At 34.9% G+C, this 12,843-nt stretch overlaps 2 protein-coding genes across 7 annotated transcripts in view; one reads left to right on the top strand and one right to left on the bottom strand.

The window, feature by feature from the left end:
* The window catches only part of saga (S-antigen; retina and pineal gland (arrestin) a), a 31,478-nt gene that overhangs the window by 13,897 nt on the left and 4,738 nt on the right, over positions 1–12,843 (bottom strand). The gene's annotated exons all lie outside the window — the stretch shown is intronic.
* crfb16 (cytokine receptor family member B16) lies at positions 5,381–12,803 on the top strand. Its single transcript, XM_055202716.2, has 7 exons — positions 5,381–5,758; positions 7,099–7,216; positions 7,689–7,876; positions 7,967–8,094; positions 8,404–8,548; positions 12,102–12,250; positions 12,343–12,803. The coding sequence occupies exons 1-7, from the start codon at positions 5,704–5,706 to the stop codon at positions 12,427–12,429; spliced, it is 870 nt and encodes a 289-aa protein (XP_055058691.2). The 5' UTR covers positions 5,381–5,703; the 3' UTR covers positions 12,430–12,803.

Genomic DNA, 12,843 nt, shown 5'->3' with positions numbered 1-12,843 from the left:
GAACTAAAATAAAAAAAATGTTGGAAGGGACATTATTGAATGTAACACTTAGTATGTCTACCAGGTAAGCAGTTCTTATTTTTTCTCCCCAGATAAAAGTTGAAATTTTGTTTGTCATAGTACCTAGATAACTTTTTAGTTCTCATTACCGAAACATGAGTTTGTAAATGCATACATTTAATGTAATATCATGTTGCGGTAATGATAATTTTTATAATGATAATCTAAAAAATGTAAATAATTCTATATAATTTGCCAAAGCAAAATTTCAATGTGTCATTTCATGGACTTTTCCATGTGTTTTTCCTGTACATAATCATCGGTGGTCACTCGAAACGAGTATGACTGTTTTCATTTGGTCATCTATTCGTGGGAGGTTCATCATGTACATAACATACTCTTTGGATTACCATTATACTAATGTTAAATACAAGTGAGATCGGTTTTAATCAATGTAAGTCTGTTTGTGTATATCTGTTCCTATCATTTAGAAATTACAATGGTTTACACAAAACAGTGTTAAATTGGTTTTGAATGTTCTCATTTATTTCAGCATATAATTATTTTACTATTATTTTATTTTAAATGTAATTTTTCACAATCACAACAAAGACTGTCATATTGTATGCAAAAAACATCTACGCTGAACTGTGTAAAACAAATATTTGAGAAAACAAAGATATTTTTTTGTCTTCATATTTATTGTTAGTTGACATTAATACATCTGCCCTGTGGATAGATAAATGAACAGTTTCACTGTAACCTGGTATCGAGAGGCAGGACTGTGTTTTCAAAAGAATATGGCTTTATGGCTTTATGACTGGCCAGTTAGTGGATGATTATCATCAGAGCTCAAAGTCCACAGTTTCTAAATAAGCAGAATACTCTATATCTCTCTCTCTCTCTCAATTGTAAACACAATGCCATATTGTCCTAGTATACGAATGATGTCATTAAAATGCTTTTTGTGTCTGTAGTACATCACATGTAAACACATTTAACACATGTAAACACACCAGTAATTTCCAGACACTTTCTGTCTTCTATGCTGATGTCTCCTTTATAAGACTCAGTTGCTTTTAGGAGAATATTTAACCATTAACTACTCAAACTAAAGAGCCATTTAGAGCTATTCACGCACAGCATTAATTTCTAGAAGACCAATTACATTCAGCAGAAATCTGAATCGATAGTTTTACTCCTTACTGTACTGCATTATTATTTGGAGTATATTGATGAAATTATTGACTGAAGAGAAACCAAAACGTCCATGTGCCAATGACTCATGACTATGCGAGAGAACTTTATAGATTAGATAGCTGAGCTCGTATTCCTCCTTTTCACATTACTAAAAAGACTAAAAAGACTTTGCTCACATACATTCTGCTGGGTTATTTTTATCACAGTTGCTCAGCATTGGGTTCAAAATAACCCAGCAGAATCCTTTATCCTTCTGTATAACATTTTCATGAGTACTATTTGGGGTCACTTCCAACCCAGCACCGCCCCAACAAGGGCCCAGCCGTTAAATTAACCCAGAAAATGTTTATATTTGACCCAATTTAATGGGTTAAACCCCATTAAAACCCAGCATTTTGGGGTGGAAACAATAGGTTAAATTACAACCAACGGGGCTGGGCTTGTCACTTGAAAATAACCAGCATTTTTTTAGAGTGTATAAAGTTTTACTAAATAAATTGGCTATTTGAGACTCCATTAAAGGTGCCTTGATGTTCTTGGTAGTTTCCCTTAATATTTAATAGCACAAATTACAGCTATTAAGTGTTTGTGCATCATTTCACTCTCATCAGTGTTTATTTTCTGCAAACATGTTCTGAAGAAACTCAATGCAAGACTCACTTCTGCCATCTTCAGGATAGACTTTCCATTACATGACAAATAATTGCTGATATATTGCTTGCATTAGTTCTAAACGCATATTTTGTATGGTTAATAATCTGTAATTTACTTAATTTACTCTATTAAATATTTAATACGTTCATGATATACAAATATCAGCTAATGGTGTATATTCTTTGCTAATGTATTCTTTTATTGTACTCATTTTATTTGGTTATCTTGATCACAAATCATTCTTCTAAAATGTAATTAAAAGTGTGGACTTTCCATAACTTAACACAACTAACACAACATATCTCTATTTGAGTGCTAACAATTCCAAAAAATGTAAAGATGCAACTACAACGGATTTTAAATATGTAATGCACTATATTTTGTTACATTGGCAATAAGGGTCAACCAAACAACATTTAAAATAGTTCTCGTCATATTATTACTAAAACTTTTATCTAGTTAACAAACGATTCATTAACAAAATGAAAATTGCAATGGTTGATTTATATGCAAGAGATCTGAAAACACAACTTTAAGTAAAATTAAATAATGAATTCTGATCGATTGTGAGCAGTATGAGTAATTTATTCTCTGACATTATTTCTGTATTTCTATTCAAAGCAGATGCAACAGGCAAGATTATCCATCTTTTACCCCTAGCACTGAAACATGCATATTTTTATGCTCAGAAGACTTAATTTTTGCTTGTATAACAACAAACACTGTAAAAAATACTTTGCTGCCCCAAATTTCCTGCTAAATCAACTCAGATTTACAAGTCATGTAAACAGAGATGAGTTGTCACAACTTATAAAATATAGTTGAGAAAAGTCAACTTAATTTTATAAGTAATAACAACTCACCTGTAGTTATAACAACTCATCTCTAGTCAAGATAAATAATAGTAAGTTGAGATGGCTTGTAAATCCGAGTTGATTCGACAAACATTTTAGGGCAGCAAAGTATTTTTTACAGTGATTCTTCTTCTTTCGTGTTTCAATGGCATTTTCCTTATGCCCAGATGAGTTTTTTTCAGTGCTCAGATGTGAGCTGGTAGAGAAAGATGTTGATGATGGGATAGCGTTGACTTGCGGCCTGATTTTTCTGCCTATTTTCTGCCATAGGAACAGCACAGAGTTTTGTGAGGTTTAACAAAGCTCATGTAAACTTAATTACCTTTGAGCAGAAAAACTATCAAGCTGACTGTTCGTATTACAGCGATTACTGATTCCATAGAAGCAGCATTGTGATGTCATAAAAACACAATTTTGAATGAGAGTACATATTTTCTTAGTTTTTATATGTTTATATTTTTTCCAACTCCGCAATATTGCTCGTGTCCGATCTTCTCTCACTTTAGCTGATGCTGAAACCTTAATTCATCCAATAATCACTTCACGTCTAGATTATTGCAATGCCTTATTTTTCATTCTTCCCAAAAAACTTATTGCAAGATTACAGTATGTCCAAAACTCTTCATCAAGAGTACTCACCTCCACTAGGCGCTTTGCTCACATTACTCCTTTGCTACATGACCTTCACTGGCTACCCGTGGCATCACATATCCACTTCTAGCTTCTAACGTTCAAAGCATTAAATGGTCTTGCTCCCCAATATCTGACTTACTCTACCCTTACCGCCCTGCCCGGTCCCTTAGATCAGCTAAACTTGGTTTATTGTCCATCCCTCATTTCCGGTTGTCCACTGTAGGTGGAAGATGCCTTAGTATTAATGCTACCCAATTATGGAATTCGCTGCCTATTACACTACGTACTACCTCATCTGTGAGTGCATTCAAGACCCAATCAAAAACATATCTATTTAACATGCATTTTGGATAATGTAACTATACGTATCCTATGTGACTGTGATGTATATGTGGGTGTCTAAATGTGTTGTAAAGTGCAATGTAAAGCGACCTTGAGCTTTGGAAAGGCGCTATATAAATTAAACTTCTTCTTCTTTTATATGTGAGATAATGTAATGTGAGTGATATAATGATTATCTCACTACTACTGAACTGAATATTACGTATGTAATGATATGATTTGTTTTAAGTGTACACTGTAAAAAAAATTCTGTAGAAATTACAGTATTACTGAGTATTACTGGCAACTAGCTGCCAGTAACTTACCGTAGATTTTACATTAATGTTATTTACTGGCAACATTTTGTTCAAAGTTAAATGAACATGAAACATTTTTTGACTTTATCTTCTACAGTAAGTTACTGCAACCAGCTGCAAAATTACAGCAAATTTTTTACAGTGTATAAATAGATTTCAAATTATTAGTAGTGACTAACAAACACATCCTCAAACCATATATTGCATATATAGCTTTTTTTTTATGTAAAACAAGTAAATTGATTAAACAAATCACATAAGGACTTTTTCTCAACTTGTCTTAGAAACTTATTGGATTGACACTTTGATGTTTGAATAGTCTGGTGTTCACTACAGTTGAATTTTGCTCAACATTGTTTGGTTTACTTTACATCCAGTAACTAAAGTGTGGTAATGCTAGAATTTTTTTGCGTTCAATAGTCACGCAAGCAGTAGTGCATACAAAAACTCACATTGGGTAAAATCTCACCTCTGAATTTGGAGAAGTAGTGGACTGAAGAATAGAGGATGTAAATGTCACATTGACCTTTTGACGCTATAAAAAATATACTGACTTTATATTTTCTACATAGAATCATAATGTAAAGAACACCCTGTGAAATATAATCTTGATATCTTTAAAGGGACATATCATGAAAATCTGACTTTTTCCATGTTTAAGTGCTGTAATTGTGTCCCCGGTGCTTCTATCATCCTAGAAAATGTGAAAAAGATCAACCCAGTAACTTAGTTTTGGTAAACCATTCTCTGCAAGCACATGAAAAAAGGTCATTGTAATTTGGCTCCTATTGTAATGTCAGAATAAGATAATACCGCCCCTTAATCTGCACTATCCAACCACAGCACAGCCATTTAGTACAGAGAGAAAGAGAGAGAGAAAATAATTCACAGCACAATTGAGTTTCAATTGCAACAAACCACCATCATTGTGATCAGTGTCTGCACTTCATCCGCTCATTTGGATTTTAAATTACACACCCAAAAACGGCACACTTTTGCTCCGGCCTACAAAGTGGCAATTTTAACATGCTGTAATTAATTATCTGTGGGGTATTTTGAGCTAGAACTTCAATTACGCACTCTGGGGACACCAAAGATTTAGTTTACATCTTAAAAAAATCTTATAATATGACCCCTTTAATACTTGCAAGGTCATGTCAAAGATGTAAATCAATGAGTAAAGTCAAACTTTGATGCTCCTAATCTTAAATTAGATTATGATACTTTAGCCTGGACTTCACAAACAAGGTCACATATTTTCAGCATGATTACATTGATGAGACTCTAGATTACATTCCTAAATATAGCACACCTCCAAAACTATTAACACTAACAAAGAGTCACACCTTCTTCTGGTTGACATTTTAAATTGCAATCGTTTTACATTTCAAAACAGGTCTTACAGCTTCAATTCTGTTGACGTGACGCATCCTGCCCAACGAGTCACTGTTCCTCGCATCTCTTTCACTTCTTGGCCACACGTTTAGTTTACAGTGTGTACAGATACACTTCACAGGAGAAAAACTGAACTCAAGATACCTCATAACACAGATTGCTGGTATACCTCACACCCTTTATCACATCAGCATCGCTCCCGGAGATCTTATTACTCGACTGCTAATGAAAACATGCGCCATGGAAATGTGACAAATTTTGTGAAAAATGGAAACTGGTCCAGGGATTGACTAGGACTGGTCATTCCCAAAGAAAGGAGGAAAGGGGTTATGTTACAGATCAGCTTGATCAAGTTTCTTTTGCTCCTGATTTTCACCATTAACTGTGAGTATGACCTGGTATTATTAACCACATTTATCAGTTTTTTTGAAGTCACATACATGAATTCACACATTACCATAAAGAAATTTGATAGAGATAATCTGTTGATAGATATAAGGAGCAAGACCCAGTATACAAAACTAAGTATCTTAATATAATGTGTATTGCGCAATGTTAACATATAAATATATTTTGTTATGTTTACTGTATATGCTTTATAAAAACAGTGATGATGCGTTGTTGAGCCGTTTTCTGATACTTCATATGTTATTAAAGATAATAACATAAGGTTAACCTTGACTTCATTAAATTTTGTTAAAGTTAAAGGAACATGCCCAGATTTTGGGAATTTATTCACGGTATCCCCCAGAGTTAGATAAGTCCATACATACCTTTCTCATCTCCATGCGTGCCGTAACTCTGTCTGACGCAGCCCCCGCTAGCTTAGCTTAGCACAAAGACTGGAAGTGAATAGCTTCAACTAGCATACTGCTTCACATAAGTGACAAAATAACGCAAACATTTTCCTATTTATGTGTTGTGATTTGTATAGTCACACCGTGTACAAATAACAAGGTCATATGAGACACAGCCATCTTTTAACAGTATACATACCGGGGACTATATTCTCAGAAGGCGAAGCATTGCTACTTTGGAGGAGTGATTTGCTCGCAGGACCCAAGAAGCCCCCTGGTGAGGAGCAGAGAGTTCGGTCAGAGTTGTGCAAATCGCTCCGCAGGAGCAGTGCTTCGTCTTCTGAGAATATAGTTCCCAGTATGTATACTGTTAAAAGTTGGCTGTGTCTCATATGACCTTGTTATTTGTACACGGTGTGACTATACAAATCACAACACATAAATAGGAAAATGTTGGCGTTATTTTGTCACTAATTGGGAGCAGTATGCTAGCTGAAGCTATTCACTTACAGTCTTTGTGCTAAGCTAAGCTAGCGGGGGGTGCGTCAGACAGAGTTACAGCACACACGGAGATGAGAAAGGTATGTATGGACTTATCTAACTCTGGGGGATACAGTGAATAAGCTAAATTCCCAAAATCTGGGCGTGTTCCCCCAACAATGTATTTTTGTAAACAACTGTTTTTAATATAACAAGACTTGCCTGTTGAAGAGCCCTGCACTGTGTACAGTAGTGAGAAAGGGATTATAGGCGATGTAATGTCATTTGGTCCTAACGTATTAGTTACTAAATGGTTTAAAGGTTTGTGATAATTTTAGGATTCAGGTTCTCAAAGATGCAATTATATTTGTGGGTGCATGCTGTATTTCGCACTGTTAACAGATTGTATTTTTCTAATCTTTGCAAAATATTGTTAATTTTTTTCAGATTCAAGTTCATTTTCCACACCCCTCAACATGTCAATGCACTCTGTAAATATGAAGCACATTTTGAAATGGACCCCTTTGTCATGTTCCACTGTCAACTATACTGTACAGTTTCAAGGGTAAGCAGTTTTTAAAAATGAAGATTTGGGGGGTTGCTTCTAAAAGTACAGTTCATGTGCTAAGGCAGTGCTCACAGGTTTTTAAAATGTCTGCGGTATTTTTCAAATTTGCCAGTATATTTTGAGTTTTTTTTTATATTGTCCTAATATATTGTATTAAATGTCAAACTGCAGTTTTTATTATATACTAAGAAAAGCTGTTTGAAGGACTGTCTATCATAAACATGCGTCATATGAAGTTACACTCACTCAGGTATTTCTAAGGCTTAAGGCATTTTCAACAATTGCACTTTGTTGACACCGCCTTATCTTGCAGAACAAGTTTTCTTACACTTTCAATCTCCACCAAAGCATTTTAAGTCACTTATATAATTACAATTATTCCAAACACACTTTTTCCACATCGCATTCCAATTGTGTGTTTTTCAAAACTCAAAATCTGTTTAAGATTAAACTTTGCTTTCCAATGCAGGGAGTATGAGCTACACAATCTAAATGGATCTTGGGTGAATGCACACGACTGTCAAGAGATCAGTGAAAACAAATGTGACCTCACCCCTGACCTGTCCTCTGACCTTGACTATAGCATCCGCCTAATGACAAAATGTGACAGTGAGACGTTTTGGACACAGCTACCAACTACTTTTAATAGAAGAAACAGTTAAGTATTGATGAAATAGTGATTTATGATGTTTTCTATTAATCAGATACATCAGAAATGGCCTAAATGAATGCTTTTGTCTTTTATAGCGATGCTGGTGGCTCCCAACATGACAGTGGCTATAGAGGGGGACATTATTCATGTGGGATTTAACACATTCCTTCCATTCGATATTACCGTCCGACTTTTTGTCTCGATAAAAGGAGCCGAACAAAATGTGAGACATCTTGACATAATTCGCTATCCACCAATTTAACATTAATTGATATTAATGTTTAAAGGAGTTTATACCACGGGCTGTTGAATGCTTTATTCTGATTGGTTAAAAAAAAGTAAAGCGTACACCTGACCATGTATTAAAATAACCAACAGAGCAATTTCTTATTTTTAATTGTTCAATTTCTTCAATGTTTGTAATCGTGGTATAAGCGAAAATAATGCATACTGCTTTTGAATAATTCAATTATTCCTTACATGATGAATTTGCTAATGAATGTTTATGTGACAATAATGAATCTCTTTGCAGTACTCAACTCATGTTATCGGAATGTTTCCATATCATTTTTCCACTAACGTGACCCATCGAGGAGAAAAGATGTGCTTCAGGGCAGAAGTGTTTGTGGAGGCCATAAATAAGAGCTGCAACATTGACACTCAGTGTGTCATAACTAGTAAGTTTTATTGTAGGGTGTGATCTTTTGATTAAAGAAATAGTTTCGTATGCACCCATCATTCCATATGTGTCACAGCCTTTCTAATAATTCAATATGATTTCGGTATTGATTTCATTTTAATTTCTTTGACATGGCCTTACTCAGTCAATATTAAAGATATCAAGGTCATATGTTCTTTACAACTGGGGGCCATGAGATGGTGTTTGGTGGGGGGGGGCTAGTTTTTAACACATTTTATCAAATAAATTAATTTATCATAAATTCTGTGTAATTAAACCTCAGAAAAAAAAGGTTACAAACAAACAGCAATACATTAAATTAATATTTTTGTTTAATTAAAATGTTACGTTTTAGAATATTTTATCAAATAAATTTATTTGGGGGGGCACGAAGGGATGCACAGTACATAAGGAAAAAGTTGTACACACCACGCCAAAAAAGTTTGAGAACCACTGCTTAACATTATGTAGGATAATTTTATGTAGAAACAGTAAATTACTCATAAATGACTGTGGGTTTTTACAGGCAAAGTCACATAATAAGGCATTGGGAAGACAATTGTACTGATAAGCTATTAAAGGCAGGATAGGCAGGAATTATCTAAAAAACTTTTTTACAAATTTGTTTAAACTGTCTTTATATACCAATACTAGGGCCGGGACTCGATTAAAAAAATTAATCTAATTAATTAGAGGCTTTGTAATTAATTAATCTAAATTAATCGCATTTTAATCACATATAAATATTTGACCTGAGAACATTAAGAAGTAATTTTTTACATGGATTTTTATGAATAATGACTGAATACATAAGCTTAAGCAACAAAATATTGTTTATTTTTGTTCAACCAAGTCGTTGTACCCGTAGTCGGGCCAATGTCCACGCTAGCTGCTGTATGATTTGCATTGAGATGATACTTGAGGCTCGATGTGCTGCAGTGATATGTGAATTCCTTGTTGCATAGCTTACACACAACCATGCTCTTATCGACGCTTACCAGTGATGCGCGGGTCAATGTATAAACAACCCGCACCCGAGTCCCGACCAAGTTTTTCATCTAACCCGCCCGCAACTCGGACCGCAAAGAAAAAATATATATATTATACCCGACCCGGTTCCTGGCCCGCATTTCTTAAAGTAGTCATTTGTTTAATAATTGCAGGGTTCGGGACTTCTCAGGTTTTGACTGTCTGTGTTCTGGTACCTATTTGCGCGGATCCCCCACCTCACGTATAAAAACAACAAAACATAATATACTATATAGCCTATATTAAAATGAAAATATATAAAAAATATATTATGCACATTTTTAAGTTGCACATCGTTTATAGTTTTCTTAAGTGGGATTCGGATGTGAAAAGCACTGCATAATGTACGTGCCTTTAGTCTTACCATTGAAACTTAACTAAATTAAAAAATAAGAGGTGATAGCTTTAGCCTACATAAATGCTTATTGCTTTAATGTTGCGAGTTGCTCTTCAGTTTTTCTTGCTGTTATGTTTATAATAGTTCATTGTTCAGAGTTCATATTGGTGATCTTATAGTCCATTTAAAAATGTTCTTACAAACTGACTCTATTCGTCAGAAAAACACCATTTAACTTTTTTCCTTTACCTGCCGTCGCTGTTCTCTGTGCGTGTCCTCCGTCAAAGAAGCCTATTAAAATTAATATGAAGTTGATTTTTAAAAGTCTTAAGCACTCCGCAAATCAAACGTGCTGCTACATTATGCTCTAAATGCGCGTGTAAATTTAATTTCTGGGCACTGCCAGGCTGATTTTTAAAAAAGTAAGTGATATAGGCTACTCACTGCATGTTTTGGCATTCGTTAGCGTATGCATCAATGAGATGCACGGTGTTGCTTTTAATGTTCTTTTTAATTTATATTCACAAAACCTAACAACAAAACATTGTTTATAATTACGAGACAAATTATTTGAAACGAAATTCGTTTTAAAGTAGCAAACAAAACTTAAATTAAACTCGTAATAAGCTAATTAAATTGAAAAAAAACAACAACATTACAACAATATTTAAACCCAACAATACTCAAACATTAACATATAACAGACATTAGGATACATGTTAAAATAATCTGTAGTTTGTTAGTAGATGTTTATTGGGCAAAACCTCCGTTGCAAACCTCCATTTACCAGAATAAATCATTTTTACTTTGAAATTGATGCGTTGTCACGTTAAAATCAGCTGTTCGTTTAGGTTCCGTCTACTTTTATTTACACTGCAGCACAACCCCGGAGTTCTCAAACTAAAACAGGGTCTGCAGCATTTACGAATGACTCCGTTAAAGAGTGCGATTAAAATGCGTTAAAATGTTTAACGCGTTATTTTTTGTGTAATTAATTAATCTTAATTAACGCGTTAAAGTCCCGGCCCTAACCAATACATAATTAAAATGTAAGTACTCTGAAAAAGAGAGTGTCTTTAGACCTCTCACGACTGTTTTAAACACAGCTCATTATTTCAATTCGGGACGAAACAAATGATTGGCTTGAGCGACTATCACTCTCTCTCGCGACCATGGCACCACCCCTGTTGCTACTGGATCTGCCCACACATGCGCACACCTGATTGATTTGAACGTGCACGAGGCACTCTAGGAAGAGCAAAAGTACGTCAGAGAAAGAGCATTCAGAACTCACAGTACCTGCATATGCAGTCAGCGAAGGCAAAAAAAGGAATAAACGAAGAAATCAAACGAGAGTAAATATCGCGTGGCTTTCCTCGAGTCGACGATGCGGTAGCGGTTTTGTCTCCGGTGTGTAGTCCTCATTAGAATCAACAATGCTTTCATCACGGAAACTCTTCCATGCAAAACACCGTTTATGTTATGAATCTTCCACGAAATTCACCTTCATCACAGTGTAACTGATGGTAATAAAAAACTTGTATCAATGCAATCTGTTTTTAGCTTTGTCTTATAAATCTAACTAGCTCGTTTGTTACCGAATAAAACAAAATATATTTTAAACTTAACCAGTATCGATATGCTAGCTTAATAGTGAGTACTAAAAGCCATCCTATTTGTTTATATTCATAGTGATACAGTTAGGTGTATTATTGCATGTGATTGTGACATGATGTTACTATATGCACCACGCTCCTTTCTCTCAGCTCGTCTGAGGTAAATGCTGCTCCCAGCGCGTTCATGTGTTTTGGGGGCGTGGCTTTAGAAGAAACCCTGAAGGGAGGGGGTGGAGTGAATGGAAAAATGAGCTGTGTTTAAAACAGTCGTGAGAGGTCTACAGACACTCGAGTTTTATACTCTCTTTTTCAGAGTACTTACAGTTTACATATGTATTGGTATATAAAGACAAATTTGTAAAAAAGTTTTTTTAGATAATTCCTGCCTATTCTGCCTTTAAGCAGGAATTATTTGTGTGAAGTTATTTAAAATTCTAAAATATAATATTTTGCTTCTCGTTCTGCATTGTATTTTGCTTGTTTTTATTTTTTAGCTTATTGAATTTTATTTGAATTGTATGCTATTTTGCCTTCTGACAGATTTGTTCACATTGGCATTTTTCTTTTAGAGAACACACCTGAATTTGGAATACCAGTTATGGTGAGCACAGCGGTGGTGATAGTGATTGCCGTGGCCATTATTTTGGGATGTTCAGCAAAACGTTTTGGTCCATATATCAAACAAAACTTTTGCCATAGAGAGCCACTTCCCAGTCCAGTGAGTGTTTTAAGCTCATTACAACTACCTGTCCTGTGTTAAAAACCCTGTATTTCTCTTGTGTGCTACCATTTGCTGTTGTTTTTTTCCAGCTCCTTGATTTGCCCCCCAAGAATTTTGTCTCCTGTATGAATAATTCATCGGAGCAAACGGACCCACTTGTTGTGGCTCCGGCCTGAAGAGGGTCAGTGCACGGCAGAGTGAAGTAAAACGAAGAACATGAATATGAAATTAAAGTTTAATATGCCATGCTTAGATGAACAGCCATTATTGTTTCAGCACCTTTTTCACAGCATTTCCGATTTTGGATGCACTGACTGGGACACATTGGGTTACGCTGCAAGAACTGCTACAGTATAACCGTTGTATAATTACAGTATATAAGTATTATTTTGATACTCTTTTCTCAGTTTTAAATGAACTTTGCATGTACTGTATATTTTATTGTATTTATATGTTATGGAGCCATAATGGATCAACTTTTTGTATTACATCGTTGTAAAATGTGCGAGTAGTTACTGCTCTCAGTACAAAAGTTTTCATTGGAGGGGTAGCTTTTAAAAAAGGTCCTAATATGTACCATTTTGGTAGAG

Source organism: Misgurnus anguillicaudatus, chromosome 2 (assembly GCF_027580225.2).
Source record: "Misgurnus anguillicaudatus chromosome 2, ASM2758022v2, whole genome shotgun sequence".
Taxonomy (NCBI): Eukaryota; Metazoa; Chordata; class Actinopteri; order Cypriniformes; family Cobitidae; genus Misgurnus; species Misgurnus anguillicaudatus.
Note: the sequence above shows the minus strand (reverse complement) of the source record. Positions and strands in the feature narration are given on the sequence as shown.